Source organism: Osmerus mordax, chromosome 28, assembly GCF_038355195.1.
Source record: "Osmerus mordax isolate fOsmMor3 chromosome 28, fOsmMor3.pri, whole genome shotgun sequence".
NCBI classification, from domain to species: Eukaryota; Metazoa; Chordata; class Actinopteri; order Osmeriformes; family Osmeridae; genus Osmerus; species Osmerus mordax.
The window spans coordinates 2,614,496-2,630,302 of NC_090077.1; the positions used below are offsets into that span (position 1 = coordinate 2,614,496).

Here is a 15,807-nt window from a genome sequence, read left to right on the forward strand (position 1 = left end):
AGGCATTTTGGCAACTTCTCCCTCATCGTCTAGGCAATAGCAATGGCACATCCCAAAGCACTGAGCTCACAAATCAGTCCTCACCCAATGGGGCTGATGTTCATCTAATACAGCTCTAAACATTCCACCAATAATAGTTAGATACTGGAGGGAAGGAGTCAATAAATCAAATGTTGCCATTTCAAAATTTTAAAAAGCAACTAAAACAACAGCTAGCTGGTGTTAATAATCATGGATATTCTCAATACATGTATTATTTCCTTTTACTGCACAAAGTACAATGAATAAAATAATGGCAGCAATTACATCTCAGTCAAATGCTGATGTCTCAACAATTTCAGATACAAACCTGAGAGCAAATGCTTACTGAACATGACATTACCTAAAAATATTACATTGCTGCAAAGTCACAGATATCTCTCTTAATATTTCCCACTTCACAACAGTCAACAGAGCAGTAGCACCGAACAGAAGCTTTGTCAAATGCTCTCAAATCTCAGGTGCCCATGGCAACAACAGCAACAATTTTTTTCCCCTAATAAATACAAGCCTTAAGTAGAGGCATCATATAATGGAATGTCAGCCACTTTTTTAAAAGCATTTACTTACGCTTTTCAGAGGCTATACCACTGTGAAAATTATATCAAACCTCTGATAATCTCCTTGCTACATTTTTGCTGTTGTGGCGAATACATATATATAAAATTAGATGAGTAGAAAATATCGATAAAAGCAATTTCAAAATAGCATACATTCAGGTAGAGTGCACTAAAAGCAGATTGCATAATCATCCTCCAATAAGGTCCTGTACAACACTTGAGAATACCAAAAGCTTTTTCACATTTCACAATGATTGATGCAGGGCATGCATTACATAGCATCCCGGGGATGACACGAAACCTCCTCAACCACAATCTGTCCCTGCGTCAGGCTCACTTTGCGCCCTGACTAGTCAAAGTTCCAACTGCCAAAACTAGCCTTTGCTATGTTAGGGCGTAATTTCTGACACTGTGTGTGTGTGTGTGTCTGTGTGTGTGTGTGTGTGGGGGGGGGGGGGGGGGGAAGGGGGGCGACTGTGAAAAACCCCAGTCAAAGAGTGGCATTGTTAGGGCGTGTAGCCATTGTCCAACGTTCATAAAGAATTCATCTCTGGCGGAGGTCATTCATGCTGAAACCATGGCAGGGGTGGAGCAGTCCAGGGGGCCTTCTGCGGTCCCTTTACTCTCCAGTACAGGAGTCCTTTACCTGACCTCCCCTGAGGCTGGGGTGGGATGGTGCCCAGGCTCTATCCCCCCCAAGGCTGGCTCCTGGGGCATCCCCGCTTCAGGGGGTCAGGATTAGGCTAGAGTCCTCCTCCTTCTCCCGGCGCTGGAAGGTGGTGTGGGCCTGCTCCAGATCCAGGATCACCCCCAGCAGCCTGGCAGCAGCGGCCTGGCTGGGCCTGAGGACCTGCCCACTGCACTCTGCTCCATCCTCCTCTAGGGGGGCTTGGCTGGCCGGGATCTCAAGGTACTGTTTTCTGAAATCACAGCAACATGTACATCACTATCAAATAAATTACTGACTTGCTATCAGCTAAGATGATTCATTATTGTTTTGTATAAACATGATCAACTAAATGGTGTGTATTGAGCAAGTGTTGACAGTCAACGTTCTGTTTACGAAGCAGAATCAGCAGTATCCTCTTGGACCGTGCTGCAATGTAGACCCCTTGTGGCTGTTGAAAGAACTGCGGCGTGTCAACGGTTGTTTATCACAGCCTCCCACCCAGGAAGGAACCAACTGACCTGAGCTTGTCTCGGCCCTGCAGCAGCTGTTTGTAGATGGTCTGGGCCTCCGCGTCAGGGTCCAGAGGGTCGCTCCAGTCCCCCAGAGTCACCGCAGAGTGGGTGCGACTGCAACCTAAAGCTGGGCCACGAGGAGAGGCGAGGTTGGAAGGAGGCCACGGCTGTGGCAGGTAGACTACTGTTTACAGGTGTGTGCTTTTAGACACATACAGGTGTGAGCTGTGCGGTCTGTGGAGGCATGTGATTGGGTGAGACCAGGAGGAGAGCAGGAAGTTACCGGCCCGGTCCGTCTGGAGGCAGCAGGTCCACTTGCCGCTGCGGTGCGCCCCCGGGTGGAAGGAGGGTAGCATGCGCTCGTTGTAGATGCTGGCCTTCCTGATGGCCGACAGCCACTGGTTCAGCTCATTCACGTTCTGCGCGCAAAAAACAACAGGTCAGAGAAGGGAACGACCGCCGCAGGCCCGAAACGGGGTTTCTGACGACGGGGAAGTACTGTCCGTGACTGTGCGGTGCCTTTGTGCTCGGGGCGTGGTCAGCGACTGTACCTTGCACTGGATGTACATGGGGTGCAGCTGGGCGTCGTTGTCCTGGGTGACGACCTGCATCACGTTCTGCTGCTGGAAGGCGTTCTCGTCCACCCTCTCCACGGCAACCACGCGCTGGATGGGGATGGAGGAGCGCACCTGCAACACACGCAGCACGGCTCAATTCTCCATCGCCTCGCAATGCTCCATTAGGATTTCTGAAAACTGGAGAGTGATTTGGTGTAGTGTCTCCTTTCCGGAAACGCCAACGTCATCACATCTCTCCTGTTGTCTGAAATCTTAAGGAGCACAGCACCAATGCTGATGTGCGACAGTGTTTGTGCAAAGGACAGGCCTGAGAGAGGAGCTGAGGAGAAGCATGAGGGCAGGTGGAGGAAACATGGTGGCAAAGCTGCTTTAATGTGTAAATCAGCCTCTTCTGTCGGAGGCCCGTTCGGCCCGTGGAGCTGACGCACAGCGAGAGGGGCGAGGAGGGCCAGGGATATTGTCCACTGTCTGATTTGCAATGTTAGCATGAATATCCACTGCTTTCAATTAACCTGGCCTTTATTCCTAGAACACAAAGGAAGGAGCCAGCTCAAAGAGACAGCCTCTCACCGCCTTGGCTCCCTTCCTCATCTCCCTCTCTCGATCCCCCCTCTCTCTCTCTCTCTCTCTCTCTCTCTCTCTCTCTCTCTCTCTCTCTCTCTCTCTCTGTCTCTCTCTCTCTCCCTCTCTCTCTGTGTGTCTCTCTCTCTGTCTCTCTCTCACTGTCTCTCTCACTGTCTCTCTCTCTCTGTCTACCTCTGGGCTCTGGGACCTGGTGGTGGCAATTAATTTCCTGAGGCTATACTCTCTCTCCCTCTTTCTCTCTCTTTGTCTCTCTGTCTGTCTCCCTCTGTCTCTCTCTCTCTCACGCTTATTATCTGGACTAGCATCACATGATAATAACCTCTCCTCTAATGATGTTTTCACATGGTGTGAAATACAAATAAATTAGACTGAGAGATGATTAAAATGCTTCCTCTTTTCACGAGGCAGGATGACGATCAAACACTCTTTGAAGGCAGCGCAGGAACCAGTTCTTCATCAGAGCGCATAACGCCTGCTAATAATGAGTCCCAGTCAGGGGGATGCAGAGCTCTAAGCTCGTCACGTCGGTCTCTCTCTGTGACACCAGGGCGGGAAGGAATCGTCACGAGTCCCCACCTGCCAGTCGGGAGTCTTGGCGTAGGACAGGGTCTCGCTGGTCAGCCAGAAGTAGCGCTTCTTGAAGGCGAAGCGAGAGAGGAGCTGAGGGCCCTCGGCCTTGTGCTTCTGCAGGAAGCCCTCCTTCACCGTGACCGAGGGCAGGAACACGGCTCTCTGGGGAGCCTCGGACACTGCGGAGAAGGACGAGAGAGAAGGAAAACAAAGGGGGTCCACTCCCCCCCCCCCCCGAGGACGATCAGGCAAACGCATGGGGGGGGGGAAGTGTCCTTTTCGTTCGTGTGAACACAAGGTGGAGCCATAACGGTGTTGTTGTCGGGAGTAAACTTGGTCGTGGAGCCGTTTTACTATGTCCTCCTCACGTCCCCCTCTCACAGTGGGCTGTGCCTGGGTGTCTTATCCCCCTGATCATGTTCTGACCACCTACACACCGATGGAACATGGAGTCCAATGCTGCGTGCAAATCCCTCTGAAGAGCATTAAATGTCAAACTGGCCTTTGAGTGGGGGAACCAGTCGGTGAGATGACATATGGAGATTAGAACCTGATATGTCAGAGGGATAATATGTATGGCAACAACAGGCCAGGTGACACGTGACGATAGGACATAGTGGGTGATGGGTGTGACGGGAAGGGGGTGGCAGGGGACTCCACACTCCAACGGCCAGCCAACTCCGCTCTACCCGTAGCCCCCACTATCGGCTCCCAGCTGGCTATGAATATTTCACCAGAAGGCCATTGTTCCAACTGATTCCAGTAATGACTGGGACCTGCCTCACTGGCACCTGGTTAGCACCTGGATAGTTAGGAGCCCAGCCAAGCTGCACTGTTTAGCACCAGTAGGTAGACTGATAAAGAGGGGGGTATCACTGGTATCAATGGTCACTGTTAGCTTGCTTTCAACAGGGGTCTTGAGAATAAACACAAGATGACCAAGATTCCCTCTTACCGCTGTCGTGGTCGATGTCGATGAGCTTGTCCAGGAAGTCTTTCACCGAGGCCACGCTGCAAAGGATGATGGGATGGAGGGGTGCCATCCACTGCTCCTTGCCATGACCCAGCTGGATGCCCAGGTTCCCCACACTCTGCACAGCCTGACAGACATGCACAGGCACGTTCACGCTCTCTCTGTGCACACGAGTTCCTGACACAACACAGACCCCATTCCCTGCACTGACAGGTGCTTAACCTCACGGTAAATGAAGGTATAATTCATTTCCGCGCGCGCTTTCGGTATCTGGACGCTCAGACTGTCAGTCACGAGCGCTCTCTTGCTCTCTGTCTCTATCTCTATCTCTCTTTCTTTCTCTCTCTGTCTGTCTCTCTCTCTCTCTCTGTCCCTCTGTGTGAGCTCAAACAGGCCCCCGCGGCAGGCTAGCTCCCTCTTTGTCCTGCCCACACCTGGACCTGGGTGCAGAGGATCCCCTGTGATGCTCTGCTTTGAACCACAGCCTGGCCATGCGCACGGGCACCAGAGGTAAAAATAGGCTGTTCTCTGTGAAGGACCCATGGCAACAGGACTTCAGCACCATGGACAGCAACAGTCAGCTCCACAAAGCTGGATTACTGGCTGTTGAACCATGTGTCCTTACACAGACCGGTAAAAAACAGGGTATGCACACACACACATGCACACACACCCTCCCTGGTCACAAACACAGAAACTTGTGTGTGTCGGCGTGTGTGTGTGTGCGTACCTTGGCCAACAGTAACAGTGTCCTGCTAGTGCGAGTGTCCGCGTGTTGGTCCCTCAGGTGGAAGAGTTTGGGCGTGAGAATGGCGGGGGCAAAGAAACGCAGGAAGAAGAAGCCGCTGATGGCCAGATATTTCACATCCTGAAGGAGAGGGGGAACACAAAGACAGCGTGAGACAGAGAAGCAATCAACCCGCTGATTCTGCAGCGCTGATTGTGATTATGAAACCGTTCCTCCAGCACTCATCTGTGCCCGTCTGACTGTGGGGGAGGCTCACCTCGTTCCGCGGCTCGGGGAACTGCTCCTCCACCCTCTTGTGGAGCTGCTTGAAGGCCACCCTCATGACCGGGGGACACTGAGCCACAGAGCTGACGATGGACTCGACGATGTTGGCCAGGTAGCCCTGCAGCATCTCCACACTGCTCTCGCGCACCTCCGCCTCCGACACCGCCCCTTTGAAGGAGATCCGCCTTAAGGAGAAACAAAAGGAGAAGAGTATCTCATCATTGTGAACATGTAGGAGGCCCTCGGATCTTTGAACAAAGCTAAGAATTCCCCCTTGGGATTGTGGGTTTCAGGCTCCTGGAGGCGATGTGTAAGAATACTGGAGAATCTTAAGCACTGCAATGCTCCTTTTCTGGGTGGCTCAATGCAACGACATGCCGTGTCACCAGACATATATTCGATGAATCCTTTGACATGCGTTGGTGGTGCGGCGATCGGCAGGTGTGGTCTAGGGAGACGTGCGATCAGCCAGATAACAGGTCAAGTCTAGGCAGGCACAGACACAGTTGAGGGGGCCGGATCCTAGAAATATCTCCATGTCACATATAGACGTCCCAGGGGGTTTCTCTAGTTGCCAAGCAACAATCTTCTCCCCCATTTTTACGTTTCTTTTTCATCTCTTGGTGTTGATGTCGTCTCTCTGACTCACACAAAACTGCAGTGTAAAGTCTTCTAGAATGGTCTCATTAGTGTTCTCTTTGATGACTGGGTTGTCTTATGATGCACATTTGATCCCTAGGGAGGCATGGTTGTGGTTAAGCTGTGGTAAATGACCTGAGAGGAGGGATTCAGGAGACAATGTATGCTGGGAAACGTAATATTATCGATTTTTTTGACAACCATAGTTAATCTACCTGGTTCTGTTTAGGTCGATCTTACACGGGTCCAGTTCGATGTACTTCTTGTCGTCGAAGATACGGTTGATGATGGGCTTCAACACCTCGTGCAGGTACAGCATCCCCACCGCCTGCAAGGAGCACAGCGAGCTGTCGTCTGCGATGCTTCCAGTGGAAGAGGAGAGCATGCGAATACACTCAGGGAAACGGCGGGTTACCTTCATAAACTGCTCCATGGCTTTGGATGCCAGGGAGTTGGAACGAAACAGGGTGTTTGGATCCGCTGAAAGGAGGCGGTGAAAGATGAGGTGAAAAAGAACGTTTTAAAGAACGTTACACGTCTTCACCAAGAGAGAGGAGAGACAGCAGGTGAACCAGGGCAGCAGTATGTCAGTACTAATGTTAGTATTCCAATAACTAATGTTCGTTTTTAACTGACACTATGCTGTTCTTCTGTGACCCTGTGTCCAACCCAGCTACCGTAATCCTTTTATGGGAAAACACTGATATAACCATGGCGATATGACCTTCTTGTTGGGGTTGTCGACTGTGAGTGGATTCATGAAGGGACTAGGGGACTAAAACCATGAATACAGTAAAGGACAAACACTACATAAGTCAAAGTGTCTTCTGAACACTGTCAACTGTAGCTCTGTCTTGTGTTTCTACTTGGTCTGTGTGGCCTGCTTTAATGCCTTGCTGCTCCCCAGTGTCTATTTTGATCTTGTGATCAACCAGCTCCTGTTTGGATCGTGTGGAGTTGCTATGGAAACTTAGGCACTTTGCTTGTTATCTCAAACCACACGAACAAACACCGCAGACAACAGAACTACCTATGAATTAGTTCGGGGAGGGGGTGGTGGTGGGGGTGGGGGGGGGAAGGGGGGGGGGTACCAAAACATAATTTATGAACACAGAACTTGTGAAATGACTGGTAGAGTGAATAATTGGCGGACGTCGGATAAATATAGTGCCTGAGGGCGGTCGGCACCCACACAGGCAAGGACGGCAGCCTTTAGAAAACAAGCGTCAAGTCAGAGTTAAATACCAGCAACGCTTAGCTGAAGCCTCTGAGGAGCACTGGGGAGCTGCAGCAGGTGATCTCTCAGCGCTCTCCTTCACTCTGACTAACACACAAGCTGTGTGTGTGCGAGTGTGTGTGTGGGTGTGCGTCCGTGTGCATACAAGCGTTTCAAAGAGTTTCAGTGACAATTATCCAGTCTCATCTAGACCACTAAAAAAAGACTTCCTTTTCTAAAGCAACGCAAGCCTTTTTCTTAGCTTTGCTTAGCCGTACACTGTAACTGTCTTAGTCAGCATGTCTTACAGGTGTGGTTGACCTCGCGAGTGTTGAGGTAGTCCAGGAAGGGCACCACCAGCCCCTGGCCCAGGTAGATCTTCACCAGAGTCATGGCCACATCCTGCCTGCTCTCCACCGTGGTCACTTCCTCCAGCATGGTCAGAGGACTGTGGTCCTCCACCTGCAGACGTGTGGCAGAAAACAGGTGAAGAGGAAACAGGGAGCAGCGATGTGAAGCAGACACAGGAAGTGAACACGGGAAGTCTGATCCTGAGGGCGCACATTCTAAGAAACACAACAGCCCTACCACAATGCTTAGAAATGAATTTTCATGTAGTGTCAGTCGAATCATACTTTGCCATTTAACGAACGACAGATCAACAATAACCATTAGACTCAGAAGCACAGTGCAGCTTGTGTAGGAGACATTGAGTGGGCAGTTTTGTGCTGGTCTTCCAAGTAGGATTCAAACACATACAAGACATGACAGCAGATCCACACCACCTCTCTCAGCTTTAGTGCATCCCGGAGCAGGGATACCCGCTTACCTCCGCAGGGGAGATCACTGACTCTACCAGCAGGTCCAGCAGAGGCTGGTAGTACAGGGAGGGCAGGATCCGGTCCTCCACTAGGCGAACCTTCAGACGCAGAGCTCCCAGCTTGCCTCTGAGTCGTGGACACACACACACACAGACACACAGACACACACAAACACACGTACACACACACAGGTCAGGTACACACACACACACACACACACAGGTCAGGTACAGGCCCCAGTGCTTGTGTCGAGGGCTTGACGTTTGGCCCTCTCGGTGCTGTGCCCTCACTGCATGGGGCCAGAGTAGCTCCACACCACACAGAGACACGTTGAGTGTGATGTGAGCCAAGCCCACGCTGTCGTTGCGCTCCCCCCCCCCCCCCCCCCCCCCCCCCGGCCATATTGCAGACATCTGAGCTCCTCTCTGACTGTATAGCCTCATCTCCTACATAAACACCATCCTGAAGCTATGAGTCACTCGCTAATGAACCTCTGTGTACAGATCCTCATCCACACAGAGCCAGGGCTGCTATCACGGCTTCTAACTAATCAGTTTGTGCGGCTGCGCTGTAAGTTCAAGCCTTGCTAAACTGTGCAGCTCTGGAGTGGGAGAACAGATGAAGGTTTGCAACCCCCTCAGGCAAGAAAGAAGGGAAAGGAGGAGAAGGAAGAGGAGGTCTTTTGTCCTTTTCTTCAATTTTCCCTTTCTTTGTGTTGTTTCTTTTCTATGTCTTTCAGACACAAACACGTCGACGCATTGTCCTTACCCGGCATCGTCGTCGTGGTTTCCCAGGGGCAGCAGGCGAAACCAACCCTGCAGCAAAGGTGTCTTATGCAGACACGCAAAAGGGATTTCCACCTGTTTGGGGGGGTGGGGGTGGGGGTGGGGGGAACAATATCCAACTGAGACCAGAACTTCAGAGCCTGTGAGTCCGACAAGCAATGCTGACACACATTTTGCGCGGGGAGAGAGATTAAGAACAAATAACAGAGTGGTCACCTTGCCAAGGAAGTCGTTCTTCCCCACCATGTCCCAGTCCCAGACCTCCAGAGTGACCATCCCTCCCTCGGTCAGCTCCTCCGTTTCCAGCTCCAGCTCCAGCGTCTCCCCCCAGTGTGGGAACCGGGTCTTCTTGATGATCTTCATAAACACAAACAGACACAGACGAAACCTTCACATGAGCAGAGTATGTATCGTCGTAAGAATGTTTCACTTTCGACATTGTGTCGAGCTACTCACAGAGGTCTCGGCGCTGTGGTTGTTGAAGAGGATTCTGGCAAAGGGGTCAGAGGTGCCGGAGATATCTCGTGGAGCCAGGTCTCTGTGGGGTCACACACAAACCAGACATGTCTTGGAACCAAAATAAGCTCTGGCTATATCTTATACTGCAGTTTTTTTTTCCTCAGTCACATTTACACAAGTAGTTAATTTATTTCCCATGCTTTTACCCCAATTCTCCATCGGACTGAAGATGAATTCGAGCCAGTCTTTTTGAGCAGACTGGAGAATATTCCCTGACTGACAGGCTCATTAGCACCAAGCCAGGGAGTGAGAGGGAGGACAGACCAGGCCGCAGATGGGGGAGTGTGTGAGGTGAGACAGTGAAAATGACTCAGTAAAGAGCTGTCATCGTGGGCAGGAGACCTGCAGGCCATGGTGACGTCACTGCCCCCATCCACTGGGACCAGTTCTGTCACAGAGACCCACGCTACGGTGACATAGCACAGACAAGGCCTTACCATAGTGGTCTTAAAGACATTATGCCTCAAATCCTGTTCTCGAGATCACTGTTTTCAATCCAAACTATGAAAGAGAAAGTTGCTACGCCACAAAGTCAAGATTGTTTGAAGTGGTTCATTGTCTTCTTATCTCACAAAATGCACAACATAACTGGTGGGACTGTGTTCAGCATCTTAGGAGTGAAATCTCCCTGGATCCCCTAAACTTATGGCATTGTTGAGAGCGGGCCAAATCTGGTTGGAGGCCCTCTTCAAGACGGTCTGAACACTGTTGATTCAAACCCTACAGAAGCAGTTAGGCTGGAAGGCTGCCATGCTCTCAGAGCAACGAGGAGTGTTTCCGATGGCCGCTTGGCAAACCTGCACTCTGCCTCTCGTTCTTTAATGGCTTTCCGTGGCACTTTTCGCCGTAAATTAGCTTAGCTCCTCCAAGTCCGCTCCCTGCGATTCGGCGCAGTCTGCTGGCGTGGACATCTGTTTACTTTACAACTCAAGGCCACAACAATCACACATCGACTGGCGAGCATTGTGACATGTGCTGATTCAATTACAAAACCCACAATCTATCACTCAGCGGAGAAGCATTCTCTCGCTTAATCAGATACGCTCTCCGTGGTTGCGACAGTTCTCCGGCTCCATGAAAGCATCGATCAATACAGTTGAATCAATGCAGTGATGTCCTTTACCTGGCCTCTATAAAGTGACAACGCAGGCCTATCCTCTGGGCATCTTTCAGCAGCTCTAGACCCAGGTGGATCTCCCCCTGGACCTCCTCATCAGGGTCCACCCTAATCAGGTTCATCCAGCTGTCCAGGCCTGCTCACATAGAAGGAGACACACACAAATAGCCTTGAAACAGCAAAGTTTATAGTTCAGAAAGATACGAGGAGGTTGAAAGGAGATTTGTTTTTTTTCAACCAACGCAGAAGTTTCCCATGTTCGTATGAGGGACTGGTTGACTCAGTGGCACTGGCAACGTGTTGCAGTGAATCACAGTGCCAGGGCTGCCAACTTTTCAAAAAACCTTGGAGTGAGATTTGGTCCTCCACTGAGATTTGGTCAGCATTACGTTCATTATTTGAACACTGCAGAGTTTATGGATATGAAATCCAGTCTACATGACAAGCATCTTCGAGTGTAGCCATGCTGAAAGAAAAGTAAACATGGGGATTTACTATGAGGGAAAACTTAAAACAACAACTTTTCAATCACTGTGACCTACGGTGCCCTGAGAAACATTTCTTAGGGGTCATGGGAATCTGCTGGTCTGGTCACCTTTTAGTCTCCTAAACCAAACCCTTGACTTACCCCCTTTCATATGCCACCCACAGTACAGTCATCAACATATGGGAAATATGGGAGTGATTTGTACATTGCAAAATACATGTTGGTGGTAATCTGTCATACCTTTAGCTTGTGATCCGACGGCCTCTTTGCTGAGAGATATCTTCCCAATGACATCATCATGGCTGCAAGAGAGAGAGAGAGAGAGAGAGAGAGAGAGAGAGAGAGAGAGAGAGAGAGAGAGAGAGAGAGAGAGAGAGAGAGAGAGAGAGAGAGAGAGAGAAAGAGAGAGAGAGAGAGAGAGAGAGAGAGAGAGAGAGAGAGAGAGGGAGAGAGAGAGAGAGAGAGAGAGAGACTCAGATTGATTTATCTGCCTCGTGATGCTTGTTTACTTGCTCGGTTTCTTTCTCACAAAACATTTCAACATGTCTCTTTGCGCTCCTAAACACGTTCTCTACCTCACAGGTGAAATCACCCTGACCGAGGAGGGTGGTCTTACCCAATCGTATCTTCATCCATGACGTAGAAGGAGAGTGTGTGGAACCCCATTGGCAGGTGGAGTGTGTACTCTTCACCCCAGAAAGGGTTGAGGTTCTTCCACACAGTAGCTGTCCTGTGAAGGGTGGAATGTGTACCGTTGTGAAGGTCCACCTACATTTACATTTAGTCATTTAGCAGACGCTCTTATCCAGAGCGACATACAGTAAGTACAGGGACATTCCCCCGAGGCAAGTAGGGTGAAGTGCCTTGCCCAAGGACACAACGTCAGTTGGCATGACCGGGAATCGAACTGGCGACCTTCGGATTACTAGCCCGACCCCCTCACCGCTCAGCCACCTGACTACCCTACCTAATCCTCAAACAGATGCTGATGTCCTATTCACAACAATACCCCAGTGGTTTGTATATTCACATGGTGAATATTTTAATGTGAAGGAGTGGGCTTTGTGTTGAACACAGTAAAGGAATACTATGGTGGTTTTCAACCATTGGGCAGATTACTTGTGATATCAGAATAAGAAGAACTGACAACCTAAACCCCTTTCAAGAGGATGGCATACAGATTATGAGGCTAATAGATTCCAGTTAGTTTTTGCGGGGTGACAAATCTGGAGGTTGACACAAACCATTAACTTTTTATGGCGGGGGCGAATCACCAAACAATAATGTCTATCAAGAAAACAAACAGATTACACTTGTTATGTGGAGTGGTGCTCAGCTTGAACATCACCCCCTACTATGTACCAGGCTTTCATTATTTTCCCTGCCAAGAACGGGAGCTCCCTGCAATAATTTATGCCCCCTCTCCATGGTTACCTGCGGGTGTCTTAAAGGCCAGTCCTGTATCAGGTTTATGGTGCTTAAGGTTCTCATACTGTGATCATCGCTACCGTGGTTACCTACACACCAGCATGGCTTGCCTGTTGCAAGACTGGGGAGAACAACAGTCACAACAGCTAACTCTCTCCTCAGAAGTCAGCATAAAAAGACAGTGATCTCACTGATCGAAATGGATTCTATTGTATGAAGTAAATGTTATAATTATGACTTAAAAACAAGTAGCAGCACTGAAAGACAAACCATACTCAATGCATATCAGTCAGAGAACAAATGATCAGGATTCAGTGTTTCACTACAGTGCCTGTCACATACTGTCAAAGCATTTACATAACAATTCTAGCGTGTTATAGTCCAGTGTGATGAATGATGGTCATACGCACCTGGCCACAACTTCATTGTCAACTTTCACAATGCAGTATGGGTCACTGGTCCCCGATCTTAAAAAGATGAGATCAGAACAAAATTGTCTCCGTTTTTCTCTAAATTACAAAACCACATGTAAAGGTTTTACATGTAGTTATGGATTTAGAGCCTATGCATGCCAAAACTCCTGAAAACAGTCTCATAAAAATTAAATCAACCAAATATAGAAATGTATAAAAACGGTTAGGCTATACGAATCAGTTGTCATTTACAGCTCTGTGCCTCTTAGGCTGCATGTGATCTGATGTGCAACACTAGGCTAGATCTCACAGAAATATCTTGTAATCTTTATAATTAATAGAGAGGAGCAAGTCTGTGGTTTATGTCAATTATACTTACACGTCTTTGGCTGACAGGTTTCTGCCCTCTACAATACGAAAATATAGAGAAGTATTTTTGGCCATTTTTTAAAGAGGATGATATGTTTCCAATTCCTTTCAGCTGTACATCCGCGATCCTTACAACAGTACCCTCCTCAGCTTGAGTTGTTCTCATCTCTGGCACCTTCAGCGCGTCAGGACGCGTAGTGCAGCCTACCCATAAAATAGGCTACGTAGCCGACTGTGTTAGACTCATCATTCACTGGTCTTGGTGGTTATCAATCTATGTGATTCTAATGGCTTACATCCACATAGGGCGTAAAAATAAGTTTGGCAGTGACAAAATCCTATTTTTGAAGATAATCCAATTTCGGTTCATTTATAAATCAGTTAACAGAATGTAATAATGAACCTAGGCCTACTTGTCTTGATCTCTTACGGGTCAAACTATATTTACCTATATCGACCAGTAAGCTTTTATTGTTTATTATGAAAGTAAAACTGTACGCAACAGCTGCTCACCATGTAACACGGCCAACTAAAATAAACAGCGGGTGATATATTGGAAGTGGACGCCATCTGGTGGCGATATTCTGCTGGATGGTGAAAAAAACAATTGATGATGATTACGGACAGGCATCTTTAAGACACCTAGTTTCATTGTTTAGGGTCCTCTGGTGCATCGTGTGCGACGCTACGACACAGATGCGACCAGTACAGAAATACATATTTTGAGTTATCCGTGCTGCTTTTGCGTCAACTATAAATATGTAACTACCGCATAGGCTACCTATATATTGTAGACATGGACGGTTATCCCGGCGTCTATGACGAACAGACTGACTCTACAAAGCAACAAGAGAGACATTACTTCTTACTATCTGAACTGCAAACTCTTGTTAAAGATTTGCCGAGGTGTGTATCTAGAGCTATCAAATGTAAAACGTTAGCTACCAGCATTGACAATGCTATTATATTAAAAAATCAACGCCAAGTACTGAACCTGCAAATGTATGTCTTTTTTTCACGTCTAGCTCATTCCAACAACGCCTGTCTTACACCACACTGAGTGACCTAGCTCTAGCTCTGATAGATGGAACAGTCTATGAGATAGTACAGGGACTCCTGGATATCCAGCACCTGACAGAGAGGAATCTGTACAACCAGAGACAGAAGATCCACGGGGAGCATCGCGGTATGTCTGTGTCACCTGCACGGTCCTGTTTAAAGATGTCTTTACTGGTGGTCATCCGGTTTGGCTCGTTTATAGGCTATTGTGATGCAACGCAATCCACTTTATTCAAAGACCAACGAAACCCATGTAAACTTGGTTTCTGAACCTGTGTTTTCTATTGGGCTTAGCTCTGAAGCAAGATCTGGCACGTAAACATAAAGAGGCTCTGCAGGTTTGCAAGTCTCACAACATGGCTGTTCTGAAAGCAAATCAACTAGGGGAAACAGAGGTATGGAATTGACAACCATGAATGTGCTGAAGATTCAAAGGAAGCTTCATACAATTTCAATATGCTCTCAATGTCCTTTGTTTCCATCAGGCTCTAGATATTCGAGTTCGAGAGGAGCAAAGGATGATGGATGAAAAGATTGTAGCTGAGATGGATCAGAAGGTGATAGACCAGCAGAACACACTGGAGAAGGCTGGTGTCCCTGGTTTCTACATTACAACAAACCCTCAGGTGAATGTCCATGATAGACATGAAAGACTTAGACTCTAAGTGATGGTGCCATGCAATTGTGCTAATATATCTCAGCACCAGTTCCATTCAGGCTAGGCAATGAATTTCTGTCATATCAAAAGCTAGTTTAAAACTAGTTTAAGATAGGCAGCCGAGCTACAAAACTGTACTGCTCCTCACAACAGACGTTTCCCAGCATCTGGATGATCAGATATTGGGAGGGGACTGCAGTTTGGACAAACGTCCAGCAGGTGGCGATGTGCATGTTCCAACTGTAATGGCTCCAAGGTTTTATGTTTCCTTCCGTGTTTCCTTTCTTTCTTTCAGGAGCTAACAATGCAGATGAACCTGCTGGAGCTGATCCTGAAACTTCAACAGAAAGAGTCACAGTCAGGAAGTGTTTCCTGAGGCCTGGGGATGACAGTCATAAAGCACTTTTTCACCTCATGCACAGAAACTGAGATCGCCCGTGAGGTCATGAGCTCTGTCCTGTTCTGGGTTTCACCTCCTGGGAGGGTAGCCTTGTTCTCATCGGGGGTATGGTACCCGACAGCCACGAAGCAGCATTGTGTCATGAATCATGATGTTTAAAGGTTATCATCATCATCATCATCATTCTTAAGGCTGGTTCCTGCTGATTCATGTAACATATTGTAGCTCACAGAAGTATGCTGTGCAAGTAGTACAGATTGTTCATGTTGTTGTTGGTTTGTTTTGGGTGACCAATGCTTCATAAGCAATACGTCCATCTTTGAGATCATGAACTTAATTTAATTGTCAACATTGGAAGCATCTGGTTTCATTCAATAAAATTATTTGTTTTAAGGCG

General features: G+C 48.4%; 2 protein-coding genes across 3 annotated transcripts; one reads left to right on the forward strand and one right to left on the reverse strand.

Annotated features, from left to right (window-relative positions):
• Positions 1-1,274: 1,274 nt before the first annotated feature.
• LOC136938046 (rasGAP-activating-like protein 1) lies at positions 1,275-13,405 on the reverse strand. 2 transcript variants are annotated; one of them, XM_067231260.1, is made up of 20 exons: positions 13,304-13,405; positions 12,922-12,978; positions 11,700-11,813; positions 11,324-11,385; positions 10,603-10,732; positions 9,417-9,498; positions 9,177-9,317; positions 8,944-9,035; positions 8,184-8,301; positions 7,663-7,816; positions 6,554-6,618; positions 6,354-6,466; positions 5,492-5,684; positions 5,218-5,355; positions 4,473-4,614; positions 3,521-3,693; positions 2,333-2,470; positions 2,065-2,200; positions 1,788-1,908; positions 1,275-1,519 (listed from the first exon to the last, which is right to left on the reverse strand). In XM_067231260.1, the coding sequence occupies exons 1-20, from the start codon at positions 13,366-13,368 to the stop codon at positions 1,324-1,326; spliced, it is 2,430 nt and encodes an 809-aa protein (XP_067087361.1). In that variant the 5' UTR covers positions 13,369-13,405; the 3' UTR covers positions 1,275-1,323. The 2 variants fall into 2 exon arrangements, with proteins under 2 accessions (XP_067087361.1, XP_067087360.1); XM_067231259.1 differs by having other exon boundaries at positions 4,470-4,614.
• A 596-nt stretch (positions 13,406-14,001) lies between these two features.
• dgcr6 (DiGeorge syndrome critical region gene 6) lies at positions 14,002-15,787 on the forward strand. The gene is given in 5 exon segments (XM_067231319.1): positions 14,002-14,199; positions 14,319-14,479; positions 14,647-14,747; positions 14,838-14,978; positions 15,306-15,787. Coding segments are annotated over 5 exon segments (777 nt in total). The 5' UTR covers positions 14,002-14,089; the 3' UTR covers positions 15,570-15,787.
• The last annotated feature ends 20 nt before the right edge of the window (positions 15,788-15,807 follow it).